General features: G+C 37.3%; 1 protein-coding gene across 2 annotated transcripts; it reads left to right on the top strand.

Moving 5' to 3' along the window:
- Positions 1 to 9,293: 9,293 nt before the first annotated feature.
- On the top strand, positions 9,294 to 11,113 carry LOC117240764. 2 transcript variants are annotated; one of them, XM_033506802.1, is made up of 6 exons: positions 9,294 to 9,445; positions 9,931 to 10,053; positions 10,427 to 10,472; positions 10,548 to 10,636; positions 10,872 to 10,961; positions 11,062 to 11,113. In XM_033506802.1, the coding sequence occupies exons 1-5, from the start codon at positions 9,409 to 9,411 to the stop codon at positions 10,910 to 10,912; spliced, it is 336 nt and encodes a 111-aa protein (XP_033362693.1). In that variant the 5' UTR covers positions 9,294 to 9,408; the 3' UTR covers positions 10,913 to 10,961; positions 11,062 to 11,113. The 2 variants fall into 2 exon arrangements, with proteins under 2 accessions (XP_033362693.1, XP_033362692.1); XM_033506801.1 differs by lacking the exons at positions 10,872 to 10,961; positions 11,062 to 11,113 and adding an exon at positions 10,740 to 10,820.
- Positions 11,114 to 12,861: the final 1,748 nt, after the last annotated feature.

Below are 12,861 nucleotides of genomic sequence, written 5' to 3'. Positions count from 1 at the left end.
GAGCAGTGCCCTGAATATAATTTCAATACCGAGTGTCGAATTGACTTCTACGTAGTGGAGGCGCTAACTGGTAGATCAAGCCATCCGGGTGAGTCGTTTCCATTTTACCCCGATTTCAGAGCCGAGTATTCGCTAATTAAAGAATCCGTAGTCTTGAGAATTTCTGACAAAAGAACGATTGATATAGTAGTAATGCGAGGAATAAGAGATATTGGTACTAAACGTATCGCTCAAATCTTGTCCGCTGCAGGTGTTAGTGGTTAGAGATAAATTTTTCATGTCCTCGCTGATAGTTATTTAACAATACGATATCGCGATTACTCGTTAAATTTTAAGCCAAGATTTTGACGTAATATTACACAAAATAGCCTCGCTATGTGTAAAACAAAAATAATTAATGCCTGTAATAAAACCGCTGAAAACGAGATCGATGTTAATGAAGTTGACAATGAGGTACGTGGTAGCGATAAAAGTCGATTAATCTTTCTTTTCGAAAATTCAGAAATTCATCCGTTACGGGTTCCCTACGTACTCGTACAAAAAATACAGGCCAGTTAGAAGTACAATTAATTGATCCTAACATCGCCGTACAAGGAGTCCTAATAGACTTCGCGAGCGCAGAATAGTACGTGATAGAACAAGCGACTTAATTACAGCCAAAAATCATAAAGCCTAGTAATTCGCCGTTCGCGAGCCCTGTGTTACTCGTGAAGACGAACAATGGTTCAGATAGATGATAGGTAGATTTTCGAAAACTAAATAAATATACGGTCGCGGATCGGTATCCTTTACCCCTCATTGCGGATCAAGTCGCGAGATTGCAAAAGCGAGATATTTTATTATTCTGGACATGGCCGGTGGGTTTCTCCAAAACCCTATTCATCTTAATCCTAGGAAGTATACAGCATTGATTACCCTCGATGAACAATTTGGATAATAAGTTGTTGTTTTCTTCGAATTCTTTTGTGCCTTTGTTCGATCCATTCGATGTCCTTTATTTGCATAACATAAGTGCGTGCGCGTTTAGTGTTTCTTCCGGAAGTCATTTTCGGGACGGCGATACTATGCTGACCCTGTGGAAAATGGGGATTCTTATACTTTCGGACAACCCTAATAATTGTGCAGCTCATACTTGTCTAAATATTCTAATATTTATGTTCTTCCTCGCTACAATTTTGTGAACCATCAAAACGTTTACTATGGAAATCCTCAGGAGTAGTCGCGTGCCAAGTCTTCTGTAGCATTTGACCCTTTTTAATTGTGGTGACATAAGAAATCATTTGGTCGGAGTGATCTGTACTACACTTTCCTTCATTGTATTCAGCAGCGGCTGCTGATTTCGATGTTGCGAGCAAACGAAGCGAGAGATCACTCTTGAGATTCCTTTGAAAACACGTGTAACAGTCAATGTGCCATTCGTACGTTGTCGTCTATTTGGATGATGTCCTAATTATTGCCGACTCGATAGATCAAGCTCTAAAAGTATTGCACACCGTACTAGATACCCTTGTAAAAGCCGGATTCTCCTTTAACTTTTCAAAATGTTCTTTTCTAAAGGCATCGGTACTCTATTTGGAATATGTAATTTACGACGGAGAAGTTCGTCCCAATCCGGGTAAAATGCACGCCTTGAGTTCTTTACCTGCGTCAACGACCGTCACACAGCTCAGGCAGTTCATAGGTTTAGCCCTTTATTTCCGAAAATTCGTCCCTAAATTTTCACGGGTAATGAAACCCTTGTATGCGCTTACTTCCGATAATAAAAACATGACTTGGACAGATAGGCATGGAAAAATAAAGCAAAAGGTAATTTCCGCCCTGACCGACGCGCCGGTGTTACTGGTATTTGACCCGAACTACCCGATAGAACTTCGTATCGACGCTAGTTCGGATGGATATGAGGTTATTTTAATGCACAAGATTGAAGGTAAAAATAGAGTAATAGAATATTACTGTATAAGAAGTAGCCCTGCGGAATCTAGGTGTCATTCTTACGAACTAGAAACGTTAGCAGTTGTGAACGCCGTCAAGCATTTCCGTCATTATCTCCACGGACGAGAATTTCTTGTCGTCTCCGATTGTAATCCTTTGAAGGCATCCAGTAGTAAGGTAAATTTAAATGACAGGGTTTACAGGTGGTGGGCTTACTTACAAACTTTTACTTCCGACATTCTGTACCGGGAAGGTAAACGAATGGCCCACATAAATTTTGTCTCGCGAAATCACGTAGACTTGGATCACCTTACGATCAACGAAGTCATAGAAAAGGAAATCAATCTGACCGAAATCTCCGAAGACTAGCTATTAGTGGAATAACGTCGCGACTCCCAAATTTCTGGGATCGTCAATAAATTACAGAACGAAGAGCTCGCGGAAGACGTCGTGAATGCGTGTGAATTACGGTCCGGTACCCTTCATCGTAAAATACAGAGAAAAGGCAGAACTCTCTGCTTGTCCATTGTCCCCAGAGGTTTTAGATGATCTGTTATTAACCATGTGCAACAGTCAATTATGCACTTAGGTTGGGATAAAACGCTTGAGAAACTGTGCGAGTGTTACTGGTTCGAAGGAATGGCGGAGTATGTTCGCCAATTCGTAGAGAACTGTCACGCTTGTCAAGTTTCGAAGGCCAATTCAGGTAAAATACAAGCTGAATTACATCCTATACCTAAGACCAGCATACTTTGGCATACAGTTCACGTGGACATAACGGGCAAACTAAGCGGTAAAAGTGGTTCGAAAGAGTATGTCATTGTTTTGGTCGACGTCTTCACTAAATTCGCATATCTGCATCATACTCGTAAAGTAGATTTCCTTAGTACCGTTAAAGCACTTACGTACTATATTTTTATTTGGCAGTCCTTGCTGGATAATAGCGGATCAAGAGAGGTGTCCTAACGGGTAAGGAATTCCAAGATTTCTGGCAAGGTAAACACTAAAACTCCACTTAATCTTAACCGGTGCGAGTAGGGCCAACGGTCAGGTAGAGCGTATTATGGGTACGTTCAAAATTATGTTCACAACAATAGAAACCAACTGGCGGTTCTGGCAAAACGCGATCGGGGAAATACAACTGGCCTTAAATTGTACCACCAACCGCGTGACTAAGTCAAGCCCGTTGGAACTACTAATCGGTAAAACAGCGAGACCCTACGGCTTATCCCTATCCGACAATATCGAAGAAAGAGAAGTAAATATCTCCCATATAAGACAGCAGGCGATAAAGAATATAGAAGCAAGCGCCAAATACGATAAGGATAGGTTCGACGAAAACAAAGCTAAAATAGTTAGGTTCAACCTTGGCGATTTCGTATTACGCAAAAACGAGGAAAGAAATCAGACGAAGTTAGATCCGAAATTCAGGGGTCCATTCGTAATAGCAGAGACTTTGGAAGGAGATAGATATACCCTAAAAACCTTAGACGGCAAACGATCATATAAGGACAGACACGACAGACTGAGAAAAATGCCAGAAGGTTGCGTCCCTGCTGAGTTAGACGTCTGCGGTGATGACAACGGCGGTGATAATAACGATGCAAGTACACTGACCTCAGAGGATCATTAACGCTGCGTTGTGGCCATAGTAATACACCGAGTGGTTTTATGTGCTTTTTGTTGTAATCCGTTGAGTGGGTTGATGTGTTTTTGTTGTAACCCGTTGACTGGGTTGATGTGCTTTTGTTGTAACCCGTTGAGTGGGTTGATATGCTTTTTGTTGTAACCCGTTGAGTGGGTTGATGTGCTTTTTGTTGTAACCCGTTGAGTGGGTTGATGTGCTTTTTGTTGTAACCCGTTGAGTGGGTTGATGTGCTTTTTGTTGCAACCCGTTGAGTGGGTTGATGTGCTTTCTGTTGTAACCCGTTGAGTGGGTTGATGTGCTTTTTGTTGTAACCCGTTGAGTGGGTTGATGTGCTTTTTGTTGTAACCCGTTGAGTGGGTTGATGTGCTTTTGGTTGTAACCCGTTGAGTGGGTTTATGTGCTTTCTGGGTGTAATGCACCCAACGTGGCAATATGATCCAACAAACTGAGGTTCACCAGTGTACGAAATCGAAAATGATCTGTTGTGTCATTACGGTCCGACTGGCGACTCACAGAACGCACCTAACACTTTGAATACAAATTATAACATTACAAATTCCTATTCTCTTTTATTTTTCTGTTGTCAAACCTCCGAACGAAACTTTGTTATTGCACTGGACCCTTGACTTACTTGGACATTTAGTTAAATCGTAAATAATGTCAGTTGTATCGAATCTAATGTAAGAAAACACGATATTTTAGTTACACACGAGGACGTGTGATAGTCAGGATGGCCGTGTCGGAGATGAAAGAACACCGGAGCCTTTGGAATTTTGGATAATCCCGTAACATTGTAACCTAGAGTCTACTATAGCTGTAATTGAACAATTGTAGTTATTCAACCCGATTGTAATTGTTCGAGAGTCGTGATAATGAGCTTGGGCTCGAGGCGACAATCAGTCGCCGAACGTAGCCGCGGTCACGGGATGAACGCTTTGCCTAACAAAGGTATGGAGTAATTCTATAGCTCTCCTTAAAAGAAATATTCGTGGCGACACGCGACAGTAAACATTCCAACGGTTTCTGTCCCGTGGCTGGCCACACGCAGACCCTATTCTTCGAGTAAGATGATTGCCAGATGTCGACGCGTCTCCGCAGTACATGTTCGGCTAGCCCGAGGGCCCGTTATAAATCTTAAGGTTTAGTTAACTAAAGTCCTTCAAACAGACAAACAGTCTTTGTCCCAACTACGGGAAGATAGGGGAGACATATTTTTCAACGAGCGGCGTCTCCCACTAGCAACTTTCCCTCGAGGGCGGCTAGCATCTTTTTCTAACCACCGATATGGAGATTGACCAATTAGCAGCAACGCCAATTTCCCTTACTTTCTGAACGAAGGCTTTTCTCGACGAATCCGATGATCTCGTATCCTTAGACACACCCCATTATAGTTTTCCTCTGTGGCATCATCGGGACGGGAAAGGCATTCTTTCTCGCGATCTCATTGATGAAAGGAGTAATTCTTTACGACCAGTGAATATTACGCGTCCGACTTAGATTTTGTGAGTACGTTCATCTATCATTCCGTCGACCGCGGATTCGTTATTGAACCTAGGATCATTGTCATTAGTATCTCGAGCACCTAACTACCGCGGTTACTTGTCCGGTTCTATAATAATCGTATTTGCACTAGTCAATGTCTTCTCCATTGCATAACGACAACGTGTAACCCAAACGAAGATTCGTTTCACGCCCCTAACCCTAATTCTAATGTAAACCCGACATATATTTTTACATTTGTAGTTTCCCATAAAATTTATTAAAGAAAAGTGTTAACAATGTGTTTTCATGATTTGTTTCTCGCGCCTGACTTCCATTAATCCCTAACATTCCTGTCGCCATGACGCGTGTAAATCCAACATGGCCGCTCATAAATGTCATCAGTAAAGTTTTTAGTGACGGGTCTTTAGTTTTGTTTGATATTGAAGTAATTTTTGTCTATCGCTCGTTTTTCCTTATTCTACCGCAATCAGAACATTCACTTATTAATATTGTTTTAAAGTGACAATAGTATAACTCGTATGAATATACGTACATATATATATGTTTATGTCGTGTGTCACTTCAGTATGGCCAATGCTTTGCAATTCCTCGATTGCGTTATTTATTGTTTTGAGTAGTTCACTTTATAGAGTATTCGATAATATAAAACATATGCACTCACACATACATATATATATATATATATGCATATATATATATATATACGTATTTATATGCACATTTCTCTTGCCCATGTAATGTTCATACGAAATGAAATGTTAATTATTTATTTTATATTAATTTCTTTTAATAAGATAGAACACGCACACGCACCCGTATATATGTATATATTTCTGGCAAAGTGATTTTCATTCAGATTCTTTAGTGATATAGTTTTGTGTATTTGAGGTTATGTGTCAATCATTTGATTTCATATATACATATATATCTTGTATTGTGACAACATAGTATTGAAGGTTTTGTTTCTAGATTATTGTGCGTTTAATGTGTGTTTACATATTTGTGTTTGATGATACAATTTCTGTATGTAATTCCTCAAGTCGTTGCGGTGTTAATTATTTTGAGCATTTGGGCTATCGACAGGTTGTCGCTTAGTCCCAAGTGTTGCGTTGTGTGTTCTATTTCTTTTGTAGATTATTAATAGTAGTTTTAGTTTAGAAAATAGATTATTTATATGTTTATATAGAGACATGCATGTTTCATAATGTAGTTCTTATTTTATAATGCTTTACCGGCATGTAGGCTAGTTTTAAGTATGTATTTTAGATTGTAGAATGCACATAGATTAGTAGTAGTTTAGAATATAGATTTTTATATGTTTGTATAGAGACATGCATGTTTCGTAGCGTAGTTCTTATTTTATAACTCTTTACCGGAACGTAGGCTAGTTTTAAGTATGTATCTGTTTAATAGAATGCGCACACATATATGTAATATCGTGAAATAATGTGTTTACAAAGAGTGGACAATAGAGATGTTAATCAGACAGAAAAAGACGATTGTTGTTCAACCTGAACTATTCACGCCAAACGCACAGAAAACAGCGCAAACCACACTCTCTCGGCAACGCCACTCGCAACCTCTGTCTCCGCTCAACTCGCACACGGCTCCTCGGCTCGCACTCTCTGCTTTTCGACTAACGCTCTGGCCGTTGCCGCATTCCGTTGTCTTTTTCCTAGGTCCACCGCACACGTGTTCTGCAGGCGCTCGTGGCCAGGGTCACGTAGGTCTTTTCCACGAAACTATGCACTTGAAAAGACCGATGACACATTGATGGGCCCGACGACGCCTCGGCTCTCGCGACAATGTTCATAGTTCGCCCGATATTTCTTAGGCCTTTCGTCCACGATACTACATATATATATGTTTCTGACAATGTAACTTTTATTTCTTTAATAATACAATATTGTATGTTTTATGTATTCGTTAGACTATTAGTTTTTAACTTTGTATATACTTATATTTCATAAATTGATAATATTGTATTTATTGCATAGTATTATAAGCGCTAACTCTAATATTTACTAATTTATTACATGCCTAGCATATATGTTTATACTTGTATGTAACTCTCCAAGTTGATTGATTAAAATATATTTATATATACTCGTATTTCTGGCGTTTCAATTATTTCCCCTTTTGTAGTTATTCTTATTTCCTGATTTATTTGTTTGGTTCGTAACTCGTTCAATCCGTTAGCTGGTTTTATTTATTTTATTTTATTTTATACCGATTGGATTTATTAGTCGCCCTCGCTTTGTTAATCCTTCCTTTAGTTTCGTAGCGCCGTGTGTTCGTTTGTGTATTCAAATCTTTATTCGCGCGTTTTGTATAGAATAGTTTTCTTGTTCTCGTTACGGCGCGTGCGGAGCGCGGGACGTGACACCCCCGCCCTTGGAGTTCAAATTTCCAAAGGAAATTTGACTGATGGTGTCTCTGAGTTCGCTCAAGGCGGATGTAGATGGCGTTGGTTGTTGAGTGACTACTGGTGTTATCGATATTCCTCTAGGTTGTGCCGTTTGATCATCGATATTTCGTTTTCCTTTGAGGTATAGTAGCAGGTGGGTAACTGAGCCGCATATTGCTCCTAATAGGGCGATTCCACATCCGTAAGTTTCACGTAACTGGTATCCGTGTATGGCTATATCTATTATCGTCTTGATTAATTTAAATATTACAAGTATTCCAAATATTGCTGCACTGACAGTTCCAAATTCCATAAAACCATTCCATAAGCTTGATACGGTATTTTTTGCTATTGTCGTTAATGTGTTTTCGTCCATTATTCCCAGAATGTTTACTGTTCTAGGGACGATTGTTTTTCCTGTTGCTCCTCTGGCCAATGTGTTCAAAACTGCAGATTTTTCTGCCGGGAACATGACGTGGTCCCGAAGTGCGTCGAGGTCCTTTTGGGTGTATATTCCGCTCGTGGCCAACGACGGTGGTGCTGAATATTGCCACGTTTGACGTACGTCCGGGCGGAGTTCCTGTGGTGCGATTCCCTTGCCAAACAGGTAGCTCCGAGTAGCATTTTGTTGTATGTCGTACTTTTACTTGTACCGGAATGCATTTGACTATATGGACCGCTTCTCCTGCGATCAGAGCCATGTGTCCGGGGTTTTGGTTATGGTGTATGCAAATTCGTCGGGCGGTAAGTTTGCCAAGCTTAAAGCATTCTCTATTAGTTTCTTCTGTGTGTTGCGTCTTTGTGTCAGTATATCATGGTATAATGTTGTCATTTGTCGTTTTACTTTCGAGTTTATCAGAAATAAGAATAACCTTTTATTATTATTAATATATGTATAGAAAAAAAGAAAATTTTTATATTTATATGTATTTTTTTCTCTTTTTTTTTCTTATTGTTAAAACTTTTGTTTTATTTTAGGTTTTACGTACATGTTATCAGTGAAAATAAATATTATGAATGCTACCTGGGTTATAATTATATACATATATGCATACGTATTGGTAAGTAATATAGATGAGATTTGTTTTATCGTTATAAATATATAAGTATACATTATCAATAGGAATAGATATTACAATTATAGCTTGTCTTTGAATATATATATATATATATGTGCGTGCAATGGTAAATATGACGACTTATTTTACGAGTCACTTGCATTATCAATGGAAGTGATTGTTATAAATATCGCCTACTTTACAACATGCGTGTATATATATTGATAAACATAAGTGAAAATTATATGTATAGTTATAGATGTTGTTTGTTTACAGATGGATAGCAAAAGTATTTGGTTTCGTGAGTGGTGTACAGGTGCTTTACAGTTCTACGGTGCGGATTGCTATTCCTTGAACTAAAAAAAATTTCTTTCGAGATGAGTCTGATTATTGTAAACGATCGTGCATGGGAGGATTTTCTGCAGAGATTCGAAATGCTCTCTGGATTCCTCGTGAAACGTCTGGACAACACCTACATGTTCTTCCATCCGTCGTTCAAAGAATGGTTGATGAATTCGCTATCAGTTCTGTACACACATACAAAAATAGTTAATATATATATATATATATATATATTATTTTTTTTTTTTATATATATATATGTTTCATTCGGACCTGTTCCTTGTATGAATACTGTATATAATATAATACTCTGTATATAATATAATATATATATAATATGTTATGATTATGTTAGTTGTTATTTATTATATATATTTTCCTTAACTCTCTCCCCCTTTTTTTCTTGTTTTTTTTTTATTAGTACCTAACATTGCTATTATGATGCTGTATTACAATGTATTGGCTATTATTTGTGATGAGGTGCGTATGTGTGGGGTACGCGCGACGAATTTTTCAACATGGTCGCTTGCGTGTATCGTTGGTTTAATGTCAACAGTAGCGTGTTGTTGAAATAGCTAATTAATTGTTAATTACTATAATTTTTATTTAGTAGTGTTTCTGTAATATTGTTTTGTGTATTATGATATTGTGTGTGTCAATACCGTGTGTTACTTAAATGTGATAGCATGGATTGTGTTGTTGCCGAATTTCAATAGTCATTGTTTTGATTATACACGACTTGCATTTATATAAGTCTTGTTTAATTTAGTTAATGTTTTTTGTGTATTGTGTTACCAGATATTTTGTGTAGCGTAACTTTATTCTTTTGCAGCGAGTTCGGTCATGTTGTTAATATTTAGTTAGTCTATCTTGATTAATTTCTAACCTATTCCTGTGTTTATTAACCTTTCTTATTTTTCCTATTAATTCATTATTGCATGTACTTGCTATCTGCTATTATTTTGTGTATGATATGAGTTAGTTCCCTTATTAGTGATTAAAATCTACTTGTTAGATTAACATTGTCTGTAATTCTTCAGGTTCTACTCTTTCGATGCTGCATCACTTACCTAGAGCATCCCCACAACATCATCTGATTGTTCGATATGCCTTAAATACTTACTACGGTTGTCTTCAATCGTCTTATATCTGTAGCCATAAAGGTACTGTTTAATTTATTTAATTTAATATGTGTATAAGGCATTGTGTGTGCGACCGCTATTGTGCATTACAAAATCCGCTTCTACATGTTAGATATAATAATATAACAATACTACGTAGATTAATACATAATAAAATATCCTTTTACTTTCAATTAATCTATCTTAATTATTTTCTAACCTCTTTCTACACTTATCAGCTACTTTATTTCTTCTTGTTAATCTGCAAAATTCATGCATGTACACTTCCTTGTCTGGTGATTAATTGTTCACGAGGTAAGTTGCACCTTCACCGTTTTAGTTATTCGTTGAACTAACACGTTTCACATTCAAACAGTAATCGGAGCACTCGTAATAAACTTCTTTTCCTTTTCAGGGTTCCGCTATCTGTGTTGTTCGACGAACAGTGGCATGCTTCCACAGTATTGTTATGACATTTAGTACTGTTGTAACTTGCATTAAGGCAGTTGAAGTTAATTTGTTCATTTATTCTTCAGCTGGCTGTTGTACATGGTGTTCCGCAAACAGGGAGCCATAACCTATTTTACACGTAAACCTTCTTGTATTATGATCACTTGTTCACAAGGTAATTTTCACTTCCACTCTTTTAATTATTTATTGAATCAACACGTTGTATATTCAAACAATAATTGGAGTACACCTGATAATTTTCTTTTTTTTTCTTTTAGGTTTCCGCTATCTGTATTATTCGATGGACAGTGTCACACTTCCTTTTGATTTATTCACAATATAGTTATAACACTTAGTAACCTTGCATTTTGCACTGAGACAATTGAGACTAATTTATTCACTTATTTTAGGTTGCTGTCATACGTTATGTTCCACGAACAACGATCCATAACCTATACTTGCATGTACACTTCCTTATTTGTTGATTACTTGTTCTCAAGGTAACTTTCACTTTCACTCTTTTAATTATTTGTTGAATCAACACGTTTTATATTCAAACAATAATTAGAGTACACATAATAATTTTTCCTTTCCTTTTAGGTGTTCGATATCTGTATCGACGAACAGCACTACAATATACACTACTGCACTACGTTGCCCACTGAAATCACTTTATTCATTGTTTATTTCGATTATGCGCTAGTTTTAGCTTGTTTAAGTGCACCGTTCGCGGAATCCCTTTTACTTCAATCTTGACGTTTTGTTCTGCAAGATTTCTAGCACTTTGTGTCGTCTAATATATTGATGGGAGAATTTTCCTTACTAGGTTCTTTTAATAGATATATCGAGTCTCATGTTTTAAAATCTTGAAGGTTGATTCGTCGATTGTTGGTCTTAGTTTGGACTTTATCAAATTTTCTCTTGCCATTCGTCGTACAGTGTTAATTTTATTGAACAGATCTTTGAGATATTCTGCGCATGTTGGTTCCGTGTTCTCTTCGATTGCTACTTCACCAATAGGTTCTTTGGCTAGATGTCCGAAACTAATTCGTGCGGGGAGAATTTCGTTCCTTTCCTTCATTTTAGTTTTTATTTTGCGCCAAGACGCAGGTTTACTGACATTGATCCAATTACCCAATTGCTTGCTAATAGCATTCAAGATACAAATTTTTGGAAGTGCGGCAGCCATATTAACCCAAAAATATTTTGTATATAGTATAGTGTGATACCATCTATATTTTCCTAGGGAAATCATAAGATCAGCACTACCTACTATGTTACCTACGTCAAATATTAGATGTAGTAACCAATAAAGTATTTTTAATCCAATTATAATCCAATGGCTAGCGTATTTATTCAAGTTTTTAGATATATCTTCAACTGGTGATTCCCTATTTTCTCCCTTTTGATTTCTTCGAGCTCGTTGAACTTGTGTTTCTTCAGCTTGAAAATGTTTAGAATCCTTTTCCTTAGTTACCCCTTTTTCTTCTTTATTTACTTTATTCACAACACCTTTATTTTCCTCTACCTTTTCAGGATGAATAGTTTCACTGGAAGTGCTTATTGTAATTAAATTATTATTTATTTGTAAGGAACGTTTAGGAATATTTTTGGTAGATTTGGAATTATTCTTTGAATTTTTATTACAAACCTTTTTGCTTATAGATTCTGTTTTGGATTTATGGATAGCTATATTTTTATTCTCTATAGTGTGATCTTCCTTGCAATTTAATGATTTGGCTTTGAGTTCGATAAAGTTTCCTTCTGATGGTTTTATAGAAGTTTTTGAGTGAGATGCACTCGCTATCTCTTTTCCTATTATGGTTGAAACATTCACGAAATTCGTGGAGTCTTGCTTTTGTATCTTTGCCAAGTCGAACGTGGAGAGGCAATTCGCATTTCCCAGCGGGTCCAATATCTCTGTGATGTTAGGCAGTGGATAAGCATTGCCTGTCGTCTCGTCGTTCAATTTCCTAGTTTCTGCTTCGTCTGAAAGTTCTTTGGCACTAATATTATTTATCTTGTTTGGTAACTCAGAAAATTTCTCACTCATGATCCTGTCTATGGCACCGTGCGTCCTTTTATTATTTAACGTGACATTATCCCTTATCACAGCAACAGAATGGTATTTGCATTGAAAAGTTGATTGGTTGAAATGATCAGCATCTCTCTTTTGATTTAGATCTCTATCGAGGTATTTATTTATGCATTTTTCTTCCCAAGTTATTGCTCTTGTTTCTTTCCTGACATTTTCTTCTATTCCCGGGTTGTTTAGATGTTTCCGCGACGGCGGTACAAATCTCCAGTTCTGGCGGTTGTTTACAGTATAAATACTATTGTATGGTGGATGAACGTTGTTTTGGTTATAATTATCCGAAGGTGTCGGATGTCGGTATCGAA

This window comes from Bombus vosnesenskii, unplaced genomic scaffold (genome assembly GCF_011952255.1).
Source record: "Bombus vosnesenskii isolate JDL3184/JDL3185 unplaced genomic scaffold, Bvos_JDL3184-5_v1.1 scf7180000014874, whole genome shotgun sequence".
Classification (NCBI taxonomy): domain Eukaryota; kingdom Metazoa; phylum Arthropoda; class Insecta; order Hymenoptera; family Apidae; genus Bombus; species Bombus vosnesenskii.
This window is presented reverse-complemented; position numbering and strand designations above follow the sequence as displayed.